The sequence below is a fragment of the Centroberyx affinis genome, unplaced genomic scaffold (genome assembly GCF_046629955.1).
Source record: "Centroberyx affinis isolate AG114_WGS23_722 - 3 ecotype Tasmania unplaced genomic scaffold, CSIRO-AGI_Caff_v1 ptg001299l_1, whole genome shotgun sequence".
In the NCBI taxonomy this organism is placed as follows: Eukaryota; Metazoa; Chordata; class Actinopteri; order Beryciformes; family Berycidae; genus Centroberyx; species Centroberyx affinis.
Genome location: NW_027279805.1, coordinates 12,337 through 33,864, shown reverse-complemented (window position 1 = coordinate 33,864; position 21,528 = coordinate 12,337). Strand labels below are relative to the sequence as shown.

The window sequence follows — 21,528 nt, the reverse complement described above, 5'->3', positions numbered from 1 at the left end:
ATGTCCCAGAAAAAGAGCTGGTCATAACAGATTCATACACTGCCATAGACAGTCTTTTATTTCTTGACAGTTGTGAAAATACCTCAATCGATAATGTGATTAAAGCATTTGAAATCCTCCATTCTCCAATGTCTTTTTCTAAAATGTATGCTCACCAGACTTACAGAGAAGTAGTATATAAATGCACATAATTAACATCATATTAGATCAACACAAGCAATATTACTGTACAATCTAGTCAAATGTAATCACAAAAACATGTACTTTGACAAGTGAAGTAGTTCTTGAGCTAATGACTCACAACTTTTCAGCTAAAACCATGACAACAAGTGAGCCGAATACAGATCTACTCCAAAGAGATTTAAAATTCAAAATTAAATATTCTAAAAAAAACAATTAAGAAATATCTCATAGTAGTCTGCTGTCACTGGTTTGCTAAAATATTGTTGTTTTTTTTAAACTTTGGAATTCATATATAAAAAGTGGAATGTGCAAAATCATATAGTACTTCTGTCAGCACTGTGAGTAGAGTGAGCTCGCTCTGCCGGCTTATCTTGAGTGGGTTTCCCTGTGTGGTGCGATGGCCGGATTCACTCTAGAGGTTCGCTGTCTTCTGTAAACAGGTCAGCGAGGTCGGTCACTGTCAGCACGGCCGCCTCCGAGTGTTTCATGGCTGTGCTGCTGTGACTAGAATAAAAAAACATTGATCAGTGCTCCGACTTCACCTTCTGAAACGGTATTTACCTCTGAATTAATACATTTTAGACACAATATTGTCCAATTACTCTGTACTGTGGCACTCACCTTTTCTCTGCAGTCTTCAGCATCGTCTGCATTCTCTCTTCAATAGTGGATTTGATGAGGAATCTGTGAACAAATGTGGGCCTGGTGGACAGAGAGAAGAGAAATTACACTTAATGTTCAAAATATTAGGGACACATACCTGGTGAATCCAGGTAAAAGCCATTATCTCTCATTGATTTCCCTTATTACATCTATACTAATCACAAAGGAGAGGATGTAGATAAAGAGAAGCAGATGAGTTAGAGAGGGATTTTAAAGCTTTGAGACAACTGAGATGTAAATTGTGCAAAAGGGGCTGCAACTCAGCAGCACCTTAAAGAAGCTTCCCAACCAAGAATTGTATTCATATTGGTCTAAATGGAGAGATTTAGAGACACATGGCCTAAATGCTGATTGTGAAGTCCCTCTATCCCACCAGGAAAAGATGTCCGTGGGAAACACTGCTGTCCACTGACACACTCCAGTCTCTTACTTGGTCTGTCCGATGCGGTGCACCCTGCCTATGGCCTGCAGCTCGTGCGCTGGGTTGAGGATGGGCTCCACCAGCAACACGTGAGTCGCCTCAATGATGTTCAGCCCGTTGGAGCCCGTGTGGAGAGGAAGCAGCAGAATATTGATCTTCTCCTCGTATTTGAAAGAGCTCAGATTCTCCTGGAACAGCGAAGTCGATGATGCACCAGTTACGGTATGCATCAGATTTGGGTCAAGTGGTACTTACAAAAAATCTTGATCTTGATCTTGGCATTTGATTAACCTGCTTGGAGTACCAGATCCAAATCCTAAGGGTGTCTTTGCGAGTCAAGAAATCAATTTAACTTAAAATTGAAGTGATAGGAATGATGTCTTTGGGTGTAACAGCAAGTTGGAGAACTTATGCGTTGGTAAAGGTTTGCTCTTTCCAAGTAGCTAGATAGATACATATAGATATATCAGTCTAACACTACTAGAAAATATAGGCAATCAGGTACGTATTTGAAAGTCAATTTAGAGTTTTAGAGAATTAACCAGACATTATCTGGTGTGGTAGCGGTACTCCATGCAGGATAAAACAAACACTGTGCATTACATGTAAACACTATTTGACCCAGGTCTGGTTCAAACACATATACAGAGGATATAATAACACAAAGGATGAATGAAACACATGCAGCACCAGAGGCTGGGTAGTTGTATGTGCAGTATGTACTGTATATGTAAAAAATGGTAATGAAGCAAATTCAAACCTGGAATTTGTGAATCCCATTGATTTGTGAGAATTCCATGTTGTTGTCAAATAAAGCCTTAGCGATGATATCCAGGACACTCAGCCACTGAGTAAGGGGAGAGACAAGAAACAAATGAGTCGGATCCTAACCCGATATCGACAAAATCACTTATGTTACAGACGGGGGATAGTTTACAGTTACCGTGGAGAAGACGAGGCACTTGGCCCCGGGGTCAGTCACTTGAATCTTCTTCAGCGTTCTCACCACTGCCTCCACTTTGGTAGAGTGGCTTCCCTGACACACACAGGCAGGGGAAAGTTACGCAATAGCACTGATACATAATCAATGGCCTGGCATCTATAGCATCGGTATAGTAAGCTGTGTTAAATTACAATAATAATGGATGTAGCAACTGATAATGTAATAATTGCAAGTTAATGTAATAATTCTTTTAATCTGAAGAGGCTGTTACTTTACCGGCCAATTTATTATATTAAACAGGTTTGTTACATTTTCAACCCATTTAGAGGGATATTTTATTACATTTTGCCCAATTATATTATCTGTCAGTTATTATATTATCAGTTGATGCTGATACTCTGCTACATGCCTTCATATGCATCTGCCTAAATTTTTGTCCTGTCACCAATGCTCTGCTTTACTATTCATCGGCTTTATGTATAATGTTATCATACTGCCGATGTTAAGCCATGTGTATGTGCATACCTGTAAAGTTCAAAGTTTTATTTGCCACATGCACAATCATACAAGTACAACGTGCAGTGAAATGCTTGCTCTATTATTTTTTTGACTAACTCTGGCACATTTACAGAAGTAAATTGTATATTAATGTGCACTGTCCCTGTCAAATAAACTAATAGAATACATCAATAAATAAAACCTGTGCTGGGAATCATAATCTTTGTTAAGCCAGGTTTTGGGAAATTGAGAGATTTTACATGCCATTGAGAAAACGTAAGGTGCTTTTTTTTTTATCCAATTAACATTTTCAAAAATCTAATTTCAGCCATATTTGAAGACCTGCTGGTAGAGCTTCATCATCCGAATAACTCATTTTTGACAAAAACGGCAAATGTAACCTAACCTATTAATTCTAAGGTCAGGATGCAGCCATAACTGACATTCTCATAAAAAATTTAACTGACAACTCCGGTTCTTGTTCTTGTTCTGTGCCTCATAAAGGGGGTGGAGTCACTGTCTGACCTTGACTGGGATGTCCTGGTCCAGACTGGAGGACTGGGCGGTGAACACGTAGGAGATCTCAGTGTGTGACGTGGTTTGCCTACAGATGGCACACTTGATGGCCCGGCGGCGGGAGCCCACGCTGTACTGCTCCACGATGATGGCGATGCACTCGTTACAGAAGCAGTGGCCGCAGGTCAGCACCGCCCACTGGAGAGACGGTGGGAAATTAAATGTTGATTACAAACGGAGCCATTATAGGGGATTCATGCTTTAAAAAGTTGTTATTTTGAGGGAAAAAGGCTGTCTTCAGTTACGCATAAACTTTTCAAGAACGTCCATAGTTTTCAGTGACTTCAAACCTCCCCAATTCATATCTACATGAAGCCTTTCCATTCAACTGTGTGAAAGAATATGGTCTTTCTATTACTATGCCCATCTCCCATTAATTGGATAAATATGGATATGATTGCATACACATCTTTTATATTCATAAATTCACCCTGCAATGAAAAAAGATGAAAAGTTGAATCAAGCGAATCATGTTATTTTTCCTCCAACTAATGACTTTGCAGGGGATCATGAATCTTCTTTTAAACATGCAGGAAAGCGTCTCTGCATGCCCTACAGCGCACGCAAAATCAACCAAATGCCAAATGTTAAACACATAAATTCAGCTGGAGAAGGAATCAGCTTCAGACTAGATGTAATTACAATCCCTGGCCAGTCTTGATAACACAGTTTAACAGACAGACAGGTGTTCTGTTTCCTCTTCTCCTGACTGGCAGACACATTTTGTCCAGACTGTCTGGCAGGAGCACCTTTTTTTCTTCTATATATATATATATATATAAAGCTCACCCAGTGTTTCAAGGTTTCAAGATAGTCAGAGAAATCATAACCAGAGATGATGTAACAGCCACCAAACAGACATTTTATATAAATAAAATCTGTGGAATTTTCAGAATAGTATTTTATCATTTCTGTTCTCTAATAGATCATATTTTTCTGTAACTGACATGAGACTCATATTGTTATACCCTATACAATTATGTCTGTTAGAAAGGTTTATATAAGATGAAAAAGGTGGGTAAACACCCTGCATCCCTAATCACAGACCTCATCACTTACATGTAGGGTTGCAAAGGGGTGGAAAATTTCCGGTAAATTTCCGGAAAGTTTCCAGTAAATTTCCATGGGAAGTTAAGCTGGGGAATTTTGGAAATATTCCAAATTGGAAACTTTCCATGGGAATTATGGGAATTTATGGGAATTAATGGGAATTTATGGGAATTTATGGGAATTAACTGGGAATTGAGGGTAATTTAATGGAAAGGTATCATATCCAAGCATAAATATTTGTTTTGTTATAAGCAGACATCCATCCAAAATAATACAATTAAAACAGATTTATTTGTAAGTAGAACTTTATCAAGTGTTAAATATTTTATTGAACAATCAATTCTTTCATTGAAGAACAAAAACATGAATGTTGAGTTAAATATTACTCATCCCCCCGACCCAACCCATTCAAAAATTAACAAAAATGCACAGGAATGCACAGTGCATGTAGGGGGCGTGGTCTCAACAGCCCTGCAGTAAGCAGTGTGCTATGTGTGCATGTGATTGAGGAATAGCAGAGATATTCAACTGTACTTGCATGATATCTGGTTGTTTTAGTCAGGATTATGCTAAAATATATTTTCCCCAACTATATTTAAGTTCCCTATTAAGAGCATACCTTCAATTTAGTAAATTCCTGGTTTATTCCCGTTTATTCCCATAAATTCCCGTTAATTCCCATAAATTCCCGTTAATTCCCATGGAAAGTTTCCAACTTTGAAAATTCCCGGAATTTTGCAACCCTACTTACATGTTTATAACTGTAAATAATACCTATTTTTGCACTACTGCATACATTTTGCACTCTGTTTATATAAACACACTCAGCATCTGTATGCATATGTATGAATGTATGTATATGTTAGTGTGGTATGGAAGTGTCATGTATGTATGAATGTAAGAAACAGGAGCTGGGGCTTTTAACCAAAGTCAAATTCCTTGTATGTGTTGCATACTTGGCCAATAAAGCCTGAGTCTGATTCTGACTAATGCAGAAATCCTTTTATAAATCAACAAGCTCTTCATCGCTTTTAAACAACACCCACCTCCTGTCCCAGGGGCCGAGCACAGATGGGACACGGCTCTGGGTTCAGCCCTCCGGTAGCCTTGTCCTGGGACTGAAACAAGGGAATTCATGTTATTTGGAGTGAAGCATGCCACACGGTTCCTGAATGAGCCAGAGGAGAATGCATGTACTTTAAAATGACCGGCAACGATGCATTACCTTCTCCAGATTAGTGAGATAAAGAAACTGGCCGAGCTTCTTTTGGAGCTGAGACTTGGCCACAGCTTGGTCGTTCAAAAGCTTGACTCTGTTCTGCTCCACCTGGAAGCAGAATGGCCCCGGGAAAAAGGTTATGGGTGCAATAAAAAAATACCGTTTAAGCAGTGGAAACCTCCTGCAACAAAAATGTGTCCAATACTAGGTCAGAGTAGCATTTGAGCATGTAATTCCTCCTTGATCTTCCTGTGGTCTAGACATGTGGTTCTCAACCGGTTTGTATCAGGACCAAACCAGCCGTATTACGTACGTACGTGTTAATTTTGGTTCCAGAATCACAGAACAAGTGAGTTCAGATGTTTCCGCCTCCTCCTATAAACTCTGCAGGATTTATTTTTAAATTGAATAGGCGGAAAATAACTTTAGAAGTGCTGAAGGGAAATGGACAAATATAACACAGTACACAGAGTGCTTATCCATTACATAAATAAAAAGACAAAACAGTCAGCCCATTCATTATATAAATTATACTGCAGTTCATTGAGACACCACAGCTTTTAAAGATCATAATGACAATCCTAGAGAGAATTCAGTGGTTTAATGCTAAGCAGTATGAATGAGGTGGCAAATCTTTTTGTTTCGATGATGATATACTTGTATGTGGGGTGTTTTGTTTATTCTTCCTGACCTGCGGTATTGTATTGGGCCCATTCATACATGCAGCCTACTTTGTAAGCCCTTCTGTTTTTCTTTAGACTTGAATGTGTCACCTTTGTATTTTTGTTCTCTGTCTTTTCTGATATTCTGTTGATATCTTGGTCAATTTACTGTATGTCTTATATTTTTTTCCGTCTACAAAATGGTAAATACTCAAAAAAAAATGGTATATACTCATCACAAAAAAAGAAAAGAAAGGATGGTATACTCTCAACGCACATGTCTGAGACTAGGTCAGAGCGGTCCTGTGACCCACTTTTGGTCCACGTTCCCCTGATTGACAAACAAGTCAAACTCTGCTCCACTTGGTGTGAAAGTTCAGTGAGTAACCCGTGTTTGCTTCACGTATGAAGCATCATGTCGTCCGCCATGTTGAACACAGTATATAAACACATCTGCTTTTGATGATGTTATAAGGTGAAAACCCAGTTTTCAAGGCTCGGTGTGAATAAACCTCTAACACAGGATAGAGCCTCATCAGCATGCTGTGATGTTGCCAGGTGGTTGGTGTGTGTGTGTGTGTGTGTGTGTGTGTGTGTGTGTGTGAAAGCAGCATCACTGTCTCTTGCTCACCTCATGCGGCTCTATGATGTGCAGCACTTTGGGCTTCGGCTCGTCAGGCAGACGGACACGCAGTCTCTCGGTGGCCATGCCCAGCTCGTCTATGGCCGACACGTGATTCCGCAGAACCATCCAGTACTCATGCAGCACCTGAGCAGGGACAGAGGTCCTTTCATCCCAGTCTGCTTCTTCCACTATCCATAATGTTACGAATACAGTATTTGTACTGATATTTACAGCCCCATAATACAAAATGACCATAATGGGGATTTGATAGGGTTGATGATCAATCTCAAAAAGTCTCAAAAATTACTTCACCAGGCTTTCAAAACTCACTTTTCCAGCATCAACTCTAAAAACTCCCCACCCACTAGAATTTCTGACAGTCCCAATTAACCTTAAAGACACTTTAAAGCGTGTGTGTGTGTGTGTGTGTGTGTGTGTGTGTGAGCAAGGTCTTTCTATGAAACAGACTCACCAGGTGAATCCAAGTGAACACTATGCTCTTTTATTGATTTTCCCTATCAAATCCACTTCAAGTCATGGATGGGAGATTAAGAGAAAGGTCAGCAGACAGGGTAAAGAAGTTGTTGTTTTTTTAACATTTGAGACTTTTAAAATATGGATTTGGCAAAAGGGGTTACAACTTAATATTAGAAAGCTTGTCCTAATATTTTGTACATTCAGTGTGAGGACAACAACATAGTTTTGGTGTTCAGGAGAGAATTCATATCAACAATTTTCTACCAGTTCTTTATATAATTGACAGCTGATGATGTTTTCCCACATGTACAAAATGCCCCATGACCTTGAGACTAAGCAAAAATATTGATAATACATTGTAAAATGTCCATAATAAATGGACACCAAGGACAAAATCAACCGTTTTTTCTCGATCGCTCAAATTGTTTTTGGAAATAAAGGTTCTGGAAGATACTGATGATATATTGAATAAAGTATCATATAGACGAGGACTTTTTTTTCCTATATATTAAAGGCATCATGCAGTGATGTGTCATTACCCCATTCAACCCCATTCAAATTCTTAACTTTTCTGGAAACATTATAACTGAAACAATGAGGTATGACTATCTTTACCAGTCATAATCCCAGTTTACTCCCACTTTGCTTTTTAAACCAATGACGTTCTTGCAAGGCTTGTTTGAAAACTGGAGAGGGGGATTGTAAGTGTGCATACAACACCTTGTACTCCTTCTTCCAGTTCTCGAACAGCTCCATGAAAGTGTTGCCCTCCTCCACCAGCTCGGGGTCCATGCGTTTGGCCTTGGCGAACGACAGGATGGCCTTCAGAGTCCGCTCAGTCTCACTGGCTGCCCACAGGCCGCGGCTGGTGGTGGGGAGGCGGTCGTCCACCAGCCCCTCTTCATCCTCTATCATTTCCTCAAAGATGGCTGTCTGACCCTTCACCCTGTCAGGGAGGCACGAGACGACGCAAAGATAATTGATCAACGATGTGCTTTCATGCTATTTCAAAAATTGTCTGACAGATCTGAAAATATTCCTCTACTTACGTGTGAGAAAACAGCTTGGACTCATAATCAGTGAAAAGCTCATCTGCTTTGCAAAAAACACAACTAAAATGTGTAAAGAGAGAAGAATGTTAGAGTGAATCATGTTTAATAAAAAAAAATTATATAACAGGCTGAGATAAGGTACCAGATCTGACTAACAGACACTGGCAAAATTGTTAATACTTTATGTTTGATTGTGCATAATGTTGCTGTTGCAAGGGAAACCTAAAAACGGAATCGGATTTTCATGACTTTACTTTAGCTGAAGGTTTACATGGTCATTTACAGGTAGAGCAAGTTTCATGACCCTAAGGCCTTTGAAACACATTCAAACCACATGATAAAATTTCAGAAATGCATGGTTGTTAATGTGAAAATAAGGCTGTAAATTCCTGAAATGTAAAAAGGAGGTGGAACATGCGGATGTCTTACTTGTTGAGTGGCAGGCGCACGGGCCTGAGGTGACAAATGGTCGCCTCGTCAATCACTTTTTTCGAAGCCGGGCCTTCAAGCCTCTTCACTGCGTCTTGCACAGTCTTTTGGGATTTCGTCAGATCCCCCATCTGTGTGGTGAGGAGGAACTGCAGACCGCGGCCGTCACGGAACCTACAGTACACCCATTCCTGTTTTTTAGCACACGTTTGTCTAAGGATAACCAGCAACTGTCATCTCATTTGGTAAAATAGACGTTACTTGTCAGCCATGGAGAGCTTGTTGGCTTGCTGCTTGTAGCTGGATGTCAGCTCGTTGTGGATGCGGGACACCAGGTCGTCGTCGATGGAGCACTGGATTGCCCTCTGTATAACATCCAGCCACCAGGGAGAGTTCAGGTTGACCTGGAGGAAAACAACCCACAGGGGATAATGTTAGATTTATTATTACATTTATTTGACCACCTTTTGACAATTTTACCATTTACCATTTGTTCTTGCCGAGCTCTCTTAGCCATTTCTTGAAATCCATTTGACTTAAATGTGTCCAAACATTAAACCTTTATAGCCTCAAACAGAAAGTAAAACTCAGTGTCACATACTTTCTTTCCATATTTCAAACAATCAGACAATATATTTTAGAGTAAAAAATATTGTCAGTCAAATCACTGTGTAAACAAAAGCAAAGCCAACAACAGTGTTTCAAAATGTGTGTTATACTGCAATTATTGCCTGGGCCATTAAATGACTTAATAGCCAATATTTTGTGCCAATATTCAATATCTTTAAATCTGTCCATTTTCATGTCAAGTATTCAGTGTTTCCCACCAGAATTTTATTCCTGACAGCATTTAGCCCATCATGGGACACTAAAACCCTCCATACTAATGAAATTCTTTTACAGTGGGTTGAAAGCTCCTTAATGCAAGGAGAGTCAAGATTCATTGCAGATTTTACAGACTGAAGCTGGTTGAGTAAAATACTCCCACTCCACACTGGAATGATTTCTCTGCTCAGCCCCATGACTGATTTTTAATAAAAGGCCTCTATCTCTCAATAGAACAGCCTAACCCTAATACAGACACACACATTTTACTGACTTGTCACTCCTAAACAACACAGACAACAAAAAGTCATGTCTCAGATCAGATACCATGTCATTGTATGCAACACAATCCACATTAAGTAAATGTGAAATGTAAAGGAGTTCTCACTTTGCGTTTGAGCTCTTTGATGTTCTGCAGCACAGGCTGCAGAGCCTGATGGGCGTCAGACACCTCAGAGTTGTATTTGGTCATGTAGTGCTGCCGCAGCTGCTCTGCCTGCAGGACAGAGGGTAAATGCAAATAAAAGAGATAATAAAGCCACTTAGTATAATAAGGCCGATTGAAAGACTCAACATAAGGATACATGGACAGGGGAGATTTCACAGCAGTATCCACAAGGTCAATGACTGCAAGTTCCTCATTGCACTAAATGTGTTATGATTGAGTGAATAATTTATGATTTACCTCCTCACTCAGTCGATCATCTCTCAGTGTAGGAGGTATCCCAGGATGCTTTGCACTCAGCAGTTCCATCAAATTGTGGGTAGCATGTAGCCTCTGTTTTACCATGATGGTGAAAAAGACAAAAGTGATCCTGTAATGTTAGAAACTTTCCTCTGGCCTCTTTATACTGTATATTTGTAACACTTTTACTGAAAAAAATAAAGAAAATATAACTTCCATAATTCAATATCTCTACAACCAAGGACTTAAGTTACCTACTGTCTTTTAAAAACTACCAGAATTTGTTTTACTTTCGTGCCATCAGTCATTTTTCTAGACTAGATTTTTTGTCAATGAAGGCTATCTAATTTTAGAATGAATCTCTTCATATGTTAATCAGAGACAAATAAGAAAGACATGAATGGGACGAGGCCAACATACCTGTAGAGAATCAGTTTTCAGTCTGCCTTTGTGCTCCTCAGACGAGCGCAGCACTTCTCTATACATCTCCACCGCCTCCGAAAACTCATCTGCAGGTGGCAAAGGCAACGGCCGTCATTAGCGACACTCAACCAACCATCCCAGCACACTCATACTCATACATATCGCTTTACTGAGACCAACTATAACAAAACGTCTCGGGCACAAAAGTGTTGGGAGACACGATGATGAGATCATGGATTGTGTTTGTTTGAACTGTTTCCCATGGGAAACTGTGAGCGGAGGCGGCACTAGTGGAGAAGTGGGGTTTTATACTTCTGATGATGTGGATTCCAGCCAGGCCGTTGAGAGCGCACACCAATTGTCTGTGAGCTTCTTCACACTCCACTCGACATTTCTTCTGCAGGGACTTCAGGAGCTCCTCCATTGTCATGGTGCTGTTGGGGGGGGAGGCACATACAAACCCACTTAACAAACCCTCTAGCACAAATTACACGGAAAGGGGTCATCTTTAAATAAACACAACTGCACACTGTGTATTTGCCAGAAGGTTATTGTGGTCTATTACCGTTACTAATCCTGTGATACTCTATTCAGATTAGTTACGATTCCTAATTAGCCAGTGCAGCTGCCGTCAGAAAAAGACCTCTCCTGTTTCCTATAAGTACCCTGACCACATAATACATAAGAGTCATCAGGCTTGTATCTACCTTTTCTGCAGAGGCAGGAACTCGCCCCTCACGGCCTGTGGATGGCAGCAGGCCTGGCGCAGCCGCAGCAGCGGGCACAGGATGGTGCTGACGGTGCGGCGGTCCAGGCTGCCCAGCTTCAGGCTCCAGTCGGAGATCTTCCTGAGTTTGACCAGGGCGTCCTGGGAGCAGACCTCGTGCTGCCGGTGGTAGAAGTGGCCCTCGACGGGGGAGAAGTGCAGCCAGTGCACCTCCTCTGTCTGAGGGGGGATCTGGATCTGGAAAATCAGAATAAGAAACAGTGATGAATAACAGATTATCCAGCGCAGTCTCACAAAACTTCTGAAATGAGCACAAACTCTGGAACGTATTAACACCAACTGAACACGCCATTTTAGTTATGCAAGTAAAAAAACACTTCCATTAAGGTTAGGGTTCAGTTTAGGCAGCTAAAACAATTTGGTTAGGTTAAGGTTTTGGTCATAGTTAAATAAGGAAAACATTTGCTGAAAATGTATTTGTTATTTGCATTTTAAGACAGTGCTCATTTCACAAAATTCCTTGAGAGCAGCATGAATTATCTCTTTAATTATGAGGTTACTCTCTCCAGCAATTTGCATCTTTGCTTAGAAAAGTCCTACACAAATATAGATATTATTATTTATTACTATTAAATATTAATCATGCAGACCTCAGGAAGATTTCAGTGGACCTCAGGAGTATTACTGATTGTTTCTGTCTTTAGCTATTGGAGATTCTTAATTCTTCTTAATTCTTAATTATTACTAATGAATTAATAATAATAATGTTAAAGGTTGGAAACAGAGAATCAAGCATAGTATAACATGGTCATATAGAACTGTAAAACCGTTATAATCCCACCTGATCAATGACATCTTTTTTAGCTGATCTCCACAGTAATTGACCAATTAGGTTGTATAGCGGCTCGGTGTTTCCACGTCGATAAGGCCGATAAAGCAGCTGGTCCCACCAGTGCTTGACCCAGTATGGGTCGACTCCCAGGAAGAGAACGAGGCCATACAGATCTGAGCAGAGCACAAAATCATTTGAGGCAGGAACATTTTGTCACTTTTAATGATAATTTCATCGACTTAACAAGCAGGCTTTGATGATTTTTCAAAGTTGTAGAGAGGCTAATGAGTCCGACCGCAGAAGCCATTACTGCAACATTATTCTTGCTTTCATGCTTAGGGGTAATTTTCATATAATGGATTTCTAGGTATTACTCACCCTCTAAGCCTCTCTGGACAGGAGTGCCGCTGACGCACCAGCGGTTGACAGATGCAAGACGCAGAGCCATTTCTGCAGCCTGGGGGGGAAAGAAGAGGGAGCATAAACAAACAAACAAACAACACGGCAGACAAAACACAGGTTTGTTATAACAGATACAACATATGGATAAACAAGAATTTCCCAGCTCTGAGGTCGGCTGGCTATATATATGGATAAGGGGTTCCTAGAAAAATACCCAAACTAAAATGATTGTAATAATCTCTAATTGTCATTTAATTGACATTTTCAAACAAGAAAACTACTTCCAACAACTTTTGGACCGTACAAAAGCCTCCCTGAAAGCCAAAAAGCCTTACTTGCCTATAGTGTAACTCACCAGTTCACAAGTAGTGATTTCTATCCCCATGAGGAAATAAGAATTGTTTATGTACTTGGTATGACGTGAGCACATACTGTACATACACAGTTTCATGTGCTATAAATGCTGGATTCACTGGAGCTTCCTGAATTCAGTTTTGAGGGAGTAGCGGCCCTCCAACTGACCTTCGCAGTGGTGCATTCAACCATCTGCGCCTCGTCCAGACAGATGCGCCACCACTCCACGGCCACCAGGGGGCTGGGCACCGCCATGTAGCGCTTCTGGTTGCGGAAGCGGCGCCCGTCCTTGCTGTTGCTGTGGGGAATGTCGACGTAGTTGAGCTCCGACCGCAGCACGTCGTAGGTGGTGATGACCACATCCTGCTCAGCCAGCATGTGCGGCTGGATGAATCCATGCTTCTTCACACCGTGGTAAACCTGGGGTGAAACAAGTCAAGTCAAATGTATTAGCAAAGCACTTTTAGCAAAATAGCTTTGTCAGTAGGTACTTTATCAACAGAGTGCACAAACAAATCTGAGTTAAAATGAGAGAGAACAAATATATCACAATTTTAAGATAGGAGGCCAGAGCAAATATGTGTGTACATGCAAGAAGGAAGAATAAATGCCAATCAAGAGACACTCTGAGGCCTCTTAGGCAGAGGAGGGAAGGGCACAAGAGTTAAAGTTGATGGTAAATAAATGGGCCCTTAGTCTAGACTTGAGGCTAAGTGAACTGCAGGTAAACACAGCTCAACATGCAAAGAGTGAGACTGACAGCTCATAATTAACCAGCTAAAGTATAACCATCTATGTTAATGTGAAAAATTTGAATATTTTCGATTACTGTATCTGTGAGAAACCACTGAAAATCTTGAATCTTGTAGCTGACAGAATCTCATATTAGGCCCCTAAGGCCCTGAACTAGACTGACTGTAAAGATTATCTAGCATGTATGTTTTTAATGTTTTTATGTCTGTTTTTGTATTCCTGATACACTAACTAAACTAAAATTTGCCACTTTGGTAAAATTAGGTTTGCGGAATCTGAATCATGTGTATAGGTCAGAAAAAAATAAACATTTAAAAACAGCTGCAACAAATGGAGTGTAAAAGAGCAGCTGCTGCAGAGAATACATCGCACCACTCCTCCTAATCAGGTACTTAAGATAAAGAGCTGCTTGTGAGTAATGTTATCTTGTGGTGCAACATGACTTCTCAACTCTTATCAGGCCTGCACAACACACAATTTGCAAATGATTAGCAGCAATTATGGCTGTAACATATTTAATTATAAATCAAAATAATTACATTAAATATGTTCTTTATATACACCAATTAAATGTCTACCTGCCTAACTACCAGATTAAATAGTGTCACCTCCCATGCTGGTCTTCTATAGCTCAATGGGTAGAGAATGGCACCAATTCTTAGGGATCTGATTCCCTTTGGGTCCACCCATGATAAAAATGCACTTGTGGTACTTTAAGGCAGTGGTTCTCAAAGTGAGGTCGGGGACACCCAGTGGTCCTTGAGGAGCTTCTAAGGGATCCCCAGCAAATTGTGGAATAGTTTAGTTTCATTGTAAATTTTTCAACATACATAGAACACAGATTCAACACTAAATCAGCAACAGCAAACATCTTCCCATATGGGGTTCCTGGGACAAAATCTGATCAAATGGGGGTCTGTGGGATTAATTCGCGTTTACTTAGGGTCCGTGACATGAAAACATGTGAGAACCCCTGCTTTAAGGCACACAAAAAACCCTACCAAATGACACGTCACACATCCATCTAGCTTCTCACCAGCACTCGGAGTGAGGAGGAGCTGATGTGCCGGTTGATCTCCTCCACCCACTGGTGGCAGATGGAGCTCGGGGAGATGATGAGCGTGGCACCGGTGGACACAGGCTTCATGGCGACCAGGCAGTGCGGACAGTAGAAAGGCGTAGTTTCAAGGCTTTCCTCTTTGTAGTTAACGCACTCCGCATGCTGCCACAGCTGGCAGTTCATACACTGGACGCGGGCCTTGTAGTCGACGATGCCCAGTTCACCGCAGATGCACTCGAAGCGGTAGTCCGGGGTGTTGAAGGGGACCACGGACGCCCTGGTGGGGGGCGACGGCTCCTCTGGCGAACCGAGCCGCGGAGCCTCTCCCCTTTCTTCGGGTAGACCATCCATCCTCTCCGACCCCAGCGTATCTGACTCACTTTTATCCCGGGACGACACCTTTAATGTCTCTTCGCCTCCAACCGGGGGGTCCGTCGCAGAAACCGGGGGTCGGTTCTGCGGAGTATCCAGCATGTCATCCGACTGATCCGCTTTCTCGTTTAGACTTTCATCCCATTCCGTCTTTGTTTCTTTTTCGTCTGCTACAGGACAGTCAGATGTAGGGGAGTTCAGATCCCTTAGATCTTCTGTAGGAGAGCTTTGTGAGGCCGTTTCCACCTTCTCCTTGCCTCGTCTCTGGGACATTCTCCTGGGTGTGCTCTCTTTGTTTTTGGAATTCTAACAAAGAAGAAAACAGACAATAGTAGACAATGCAACAAAGTAATATTTGTAGCAAAACGCACACATACTCAAAGCCTTTCATTCTTACAGACTTGACTGCCCCCGCCGTTGTCTTCTTCGATTCTTTGTAGTTCTTTCCCAGCTTGAAGGAACCCGCCAAACCGCGACCTTTGACCCGGTCGACCAGGCCCTCATCTATCAGCTTTGCCAGCATCTTCCTGATGTGGTTGCGGTTCTTTAAGAGGTCGTAGTGGTAAGTAGTGCGGATGTAGGTGAAGATGGCATTGACAGAGGCTCCTTTGCCAGATCTCATCTCCTTTATTGCAGTGAGCAGCATGACGCGCACAGCTGCATGAAGGTGAACAAAATCTTAGCTTAAGTCACAATGCCATTAAACCAAATGATGAACAGCAAATCTCTAATAAAAGGAAAATCTGTAATATCTGAGAAAATTATGAGTGACTTACTTGGGTAGGATATTTTCATTTTCGGTTGAGCTTCTAACTTGCAGTGGATAATTTCCTCTCTTTCTAGTGGTGGAGGAGGTACGAAATAATTCACAGATTTTCCCTACAAAACAAGAGCCAATAAATCCGATAAGTTCATCACATTTTACGTTTTCACCATTTAGCTCATGCCTTTTATCCAGAGCAACTTACAATGAGTGGAACGGTAGACTAAGCTTAAAATCCTACATCAGTGATTCTCAACGTTTTTCAAATCAAGGACCCCAATTTAGTCCACATTAGGGCTACGGACCCCCATTTGATGAGATTTTGTCTCTCGAACCCAAATCTGCAAATATTTTTATTGTTAGATATGATTTTGCCCAGAATTCCATGACTAACAGCATTGTAGGAAGAGAGATAACAGTGAAACTATGATCAAAATAGTCTTTCTTCTACATTCTCTAATTGTATTAACTTCTTTAAAATTAAATAATGGTGAAGTTTAACACTTCATCAATTTAATGGGGACCCCCTGGAACCCCCTCAAGGACCCCTGGTGGTCCCCGGACCCCACGTTGAGAACCGCTGTCCTACATCACCAGTATTACAAGCAACCAATAGTAAGGTAAGCAAACGTCACAGACATAGCACCCAGACAACAGATATAAATAATGTTCCTGTTACCATTAAAGAATCATCTACAACAGACATGTGCTGAAGGTGAAGAAATAAAACCCAGGAGGAAAAGTTAAAATGAATTTATGTGATGAATGAATTTGCTATGTAAGCCTCACTAGAAAGACATCAGTCAGTGTTTTAATTGAAGCCGCCTCCTGCTGCTCACCACAGGCAGGGTGAGGGCCTCCTGCTCCACGTCCTGCCGGGTGTGAAACAGGATGAGCGCCAGGACTTCCACCGTCTTCCCGAGCCCCATCTCGTCAGCCAGGATCCCACCAGGCCAGTCCACACCGGCGAGGGGGAACTCCTGGATCAGACTGGACAAAAAAAATATATCATGCAATCGGTGAACGTTCTTTAGGGATGTGATACAAAAAAAGCTGAAAAAACAAGAGAAAAAGGACTTGTGAAAAAACTAAAATCCTGAAAAACCTTTAAGTATCAGTTGAAATATCTCATCCCTGATACTGTAACAAGCAAGATGACTGTGCAGACACAAAAGGACGTGTTTAATATAAGGGGATTCATAACTAAGGTCTTACCAGCCAGTAAAAGGGTTGTAAAACAACTTCTTTCCACACAAAGTGACTAACTCCCGCCAGAGGAAATGCAGCGATTGTTCTGTGAGGAAAAGGGGAAATAATAAAATCATTATCACAAGCTCAATCATGCAGCATATAACACTAATACGATCTTGTGAGAGTTTTGCTGCTATGCAAAAATCTCTCAATCTCAATGAACAAGTTTAATGCCTTTGTGAGAGATATTATTGTTTTTATAATGTATTTAACTGTTTTGTTTTGTTGTATTTTATAATGTTTAATTGCTCTGTTACTACTTCTTATTTGCTGATGTCTTGGCCACAGGTCTCCCTAGCAAAAGAGATTCTGAATCTCTCTGAATCTGAAGTAGATTTCTTGGTTGAATAAAGGTTAAATAAAAAAAAGTATATGTTAGGGCTGGGCAATATATCGATATTATATCGATATCGTGATATGAGACTAGATATCGTCTTAGATTTTGTGATATGGCATAAGTGTTGTCTTTTCCTGGTTTTAAAGGCTGCATTACAGTAAAGTGATGTCATTTTCTGAACTTACCAGACTGTTCTAGCTGCTCTATTATTTGCCTTTACCCACTTAGTCATTATATCCGCATTATTGATGATTATTTGTCAAAAATCTCATTGTGTAAATATTTTGTGAAAGCACCAATAGTCATCCCTACAATATTGTCGCAATATCGATATCGAGGTATTTGGTTAAAAAATATTGTGATACTTGATTTTGTCCATATCGCCCAGCCCTACTTACAACTGAACATTTAGCCCACTTTGTAGAAAATACAGAGAAATATATTGTGTATCGCCATTCAGCCTAAAAATACAGAGATAAGATTTTTGGTCCATATCGCCCAGCCCTAGTATATGTTATCAATGAGTCATTCTTGAAACTATCTGCTGTAAACTACATAAGATTTCAACCTCAGTAACTACAGGTTTCAACCCTCCCTGACCTTAAATCCCTCCTCCAGGAAACTCTCCATCTTAAAAAGTGATGTATTCTTATATGACGAGCCAAACGCCTACCTTTAGGAGAACTGTTCCTGCATTTCTCCCTCCTCAGCATCCAGTTGACAGCCTGGCTCTGGTAGGGCCGGAGCACCGGGATCAGAGCCTTGTGCTGGACGTCATAGGTCACCTCCTGGCTGTCTCTCTGGTGCAGGTGCCTGACGTAATCGTACAGCTCCTCCACGTTCTGCCTCTCCAGGTCGGTGTCACACTCCTCCTCCTCGTTCTCTACCACCTCTACAGGGAAACCACAAGAAGAAAGAAAGCGGATAATACTAAGTTTGACCAGGCAGGAAGTTGGTGTATTGTTATTATTTCGTTATCCATGTTTCAAGAGGTTCAAGCATTAGACAGTTACTACGTTTTATGCAGAGGTTATGAGAGAACATGGATCACAGCATGAATCAGATATACACTTACCAGGGATAATGAAATCATAGAAATACTCCATTAACTTCTGCATTAGTTGATTTGCTTTCTTCAGCCGAGCGTTTCCCTCGCTGAGGAACTCCGGCTTCCCCAGCCCGGTTTCCAGCAGGTATATCCCCACCTGGCAGAAGCAGATAAACAATGGGAATGAATTGGAACATAAACATATTGGAACCGTTTGAGCCACTGATCTTCAACCATGTGCCATTGTAACCTATGAGTCTGTAGGGTTTCACTCCAACCAAACTCTACAACTACTGATTTCACTGTTGAGCACACAGAGAGGAGAAACTAATCTGTAAAATCAGCAGCTGTAGTGTTTGGTTGGAATGAAAACATGCAGACTCTTAGGTTACGATGGCACATGAATGAGGATCACTAGATGTGGGTTGAATAGTTACTGAACAAGCTACTTCATTAATGCGACATGGCTGATACTGTAGGCTATATCATACATTCAACAAAATACAGCCTGTCTTAAAAGTAGGAGTACATTTTCATATACACTATTAATACGGATGGTATTATTAAATACTTTACTTGTTTCCAGGCACAATTTGACAACTGAGCAGAGGAAAATTACTAAAATGACTAAAAAATACACAGCCTTGTTATTCATTACTATTATTAAAAGCTGTATACCTTTGAAACACCCGGTATACACATATCCTCATAAACACATTTGAACAAACATGATAAAATGATGTATTTCATGCATTGTTTACAATGCTCCCATCATTTACTAAAACATACACAACAGTTTCTGAGAGTCTAGATCCTCATCAGGTGTCAATTTCTCATGGCTACTTGATGAAGACCTAGAATCTAAACACTGTACATAGTGGAATAAATAATAAGAGTGTCTTCTTGATTCTATCATACACACCTTGATTGACTGTTCTTTGGCCTGGTGGCAGAGCTGCACCACCCTCCTCTTCTGCAGCCAGTCCAGCTCCTCCAGTGGGATCCTACTGAGGCTGCACTCCGCTGTGCAAGTGTCACCAAGAGGCTTCGACTGCAGTCCTGCGCTCTCATCGCAGCTGGTGTAGCTGAGGCAGAGCTGGTCGCCCATCCTGAGGAGGGTGAAATCTCTCTGCTCGGAGTCGGAGGGGAGCCAAGCCGGACGGAGGCTGAACTCCCCGATGAGGGACTTCCAGATGTGGCCCAACTTCGGAGCCGGCACCACCGTGAGCGCCAGGGACACAGAGGCAGAGGTGGAGTCCGATGACGTGCCTGGAAGTTCCTCTCCTCCATCTGCAAACGGGACGGAGCCGGTGCAGCTGGCCTCCATGTCGTCCTCACAACTGGGAAGGAGGGAGCGGACCGGAGCCGGGGCATCAGGAAGGAGGGAGCAGGTCGGTGTCTGGTCGTCTTCCTGGATCTCCTCGTTCCTCCGGTCCTCCAGCATGTTCCAGTTCAGCCTCTTCTTGGCCTCGTCGTCCACCCGCACCGGGGGAGCCCTCTTTCTCCTGTTGCTCATTTTGAAATTCTACGAGGAAAGCAATGGAAGTGTTTAATTCCAAAAATAATTAATCTATTGAAAAATAATACTACCTGAAATTGATTACTCAATATTTCATAAACAAAGCTCTTAGGTGGGTTTATAGCTTCAATAGTATTCCGTAGTGAGTTGTGCTTTTAAGCCAGCAATCTTTTTTTTTTAACACTAGAAAGGCCAAAGAAAACAGTTTTGAATTTCAGAATTGAAATATCTCAGGTTTCAAAATGTCCCTCCTATGCCTGGGTGATATGGACAAAATGAATATGATAATCAGTAGAAATATGCTAATGTGTGCACGTGCAACATCACATGTTAAATAATCAAACTGATGTTCTTGACATTGAACTGCATGGGAATATAAAGTATGATTAAACTCAAACTACAATTTTCAAATTATATTCCCTAATTTGTTTCAAATCTCATTGTGTAAGAGATTTTAATTAGTATTTGCTTTTTATTATTTATGTAGATGACAGAATGGTGTGTCATGATACTCTTAAAATCATTATTCCATCTGGATATGATTCTACTGGAAGAGTATAAACAATAATATAAAATTGTTGCCCAGCATTAGTCCCTGCATTACCTTTCCTAGACCCACTTTCTGTACAAACCAGTATTGATACATTTTCTAAATCATATATGGAAATAGTAGTTACAACTGGAAGTAACCCCTTCAATTCATGGCTTGTTGGCCTTCTCTTAGACCCCCAATACCAACTGCCATTTCTAGTGTTAAGAGAAGGTATCAGGCGGATGGACGATATCCGATGCTGGAATGAAACTCTTCATTTCTAAATAGCTAAGTAGCTTCTACTGCTTATGCTTCAGATATCAGCAGTAAACCAGATATATAACACTGGACTTCCGCACCATGGTAACATCACCGTTTTATGTAAGCAGAAATCTAACAATAACTTCTATCATTACACATTTCCCATGCAGTGTATCCACAATCACAGTTATCACAGCATACACTCATTCAATAACTCTGGCAAATTGCATGTTCCCCCTGCAGGAAGTTTGACATGGGAGCCAAACAGCAAAATGCAACACTTTCACACTGTGTGGCTTTGCAATTTATTGTCCACCCGGTTCGGTTTCCCACTGTAAAGAAGCAAATAAAATAAACACCTTTACTTTTTGTGCCTCGCGCAAAGACGCTCCGGCTTCTAGCGCCGCATCAGATGATATTCCGACTCAGCAAATCCAGATAATCATGCTGAAATGCAGCAAAACACACTTTCATTTTTCGATTCCAGTGTTGCTGTACGCCATTTTTAAATACAGGAAGTGAGGTAAGAGCAGCAGGGGGAGAATGTTTTGGACAATAAGGGCGCAGTACCGGGTCTGAACCACCA

The 21,528-nt window shown here is 41.2% G+C and overlaps 1 protein-coding gene across 1 annotated transcript; it reads right to left on the bottom strand.

Annotated features, from left to right (window-relative positions):
- Positions 1-58: 58 nt before the first annotated feature.
- Positions 59-21,437, bottom strand: shprh (SNF2 histone linker PHD RING helicase). The gene is made up of 30 exons (XM_071525504.1): positions 21,302-21,437; positions 19,553-20,155; positions 18,658-18,787; positions 18,256-18,474; positions 17,210-17,288; positions 16,834-16,984; positions 16,008-16,110; positions 15,629-15,888; positions 14,836-15,537; positions 13,215-13,466; positions 12,669-12,747; positions 12,300-12,463; positions 11,439-11,695; positions 11,044-11,165; positions 10,729-10,817; positions 10,309-10,401; positions 10,012-10,119; positions 9,060-9,202; positions 8,799-8,972; positions 8,367-8,429; positions 8,038-8,263; positions 6,847-6,984; positions 5,560-5,661; positions 5,381-5,452; positions 3,234-3,422; positions 2,211-2,303; positions 2,028-2,114; positions 1,277-1,455; positions 805-885; positions 59-687 (listed from the first exon to the last, which is right to left on the bottom strand). The coding sequence occupies exons 2-30, from the start codon at positions 20,144-20,146 to the stop codon at positions 591-593; spliced, it is 5,046 nt and encodes a 1,681-aa protein (XP_071381605.1). The 5' UTR covers positions 20,147-20,155; positions 21,302-21,437; the 3' UTR covers positions 59-590.
- Positions 21,438-21,528: the final 91 nt, after the last annotated feature.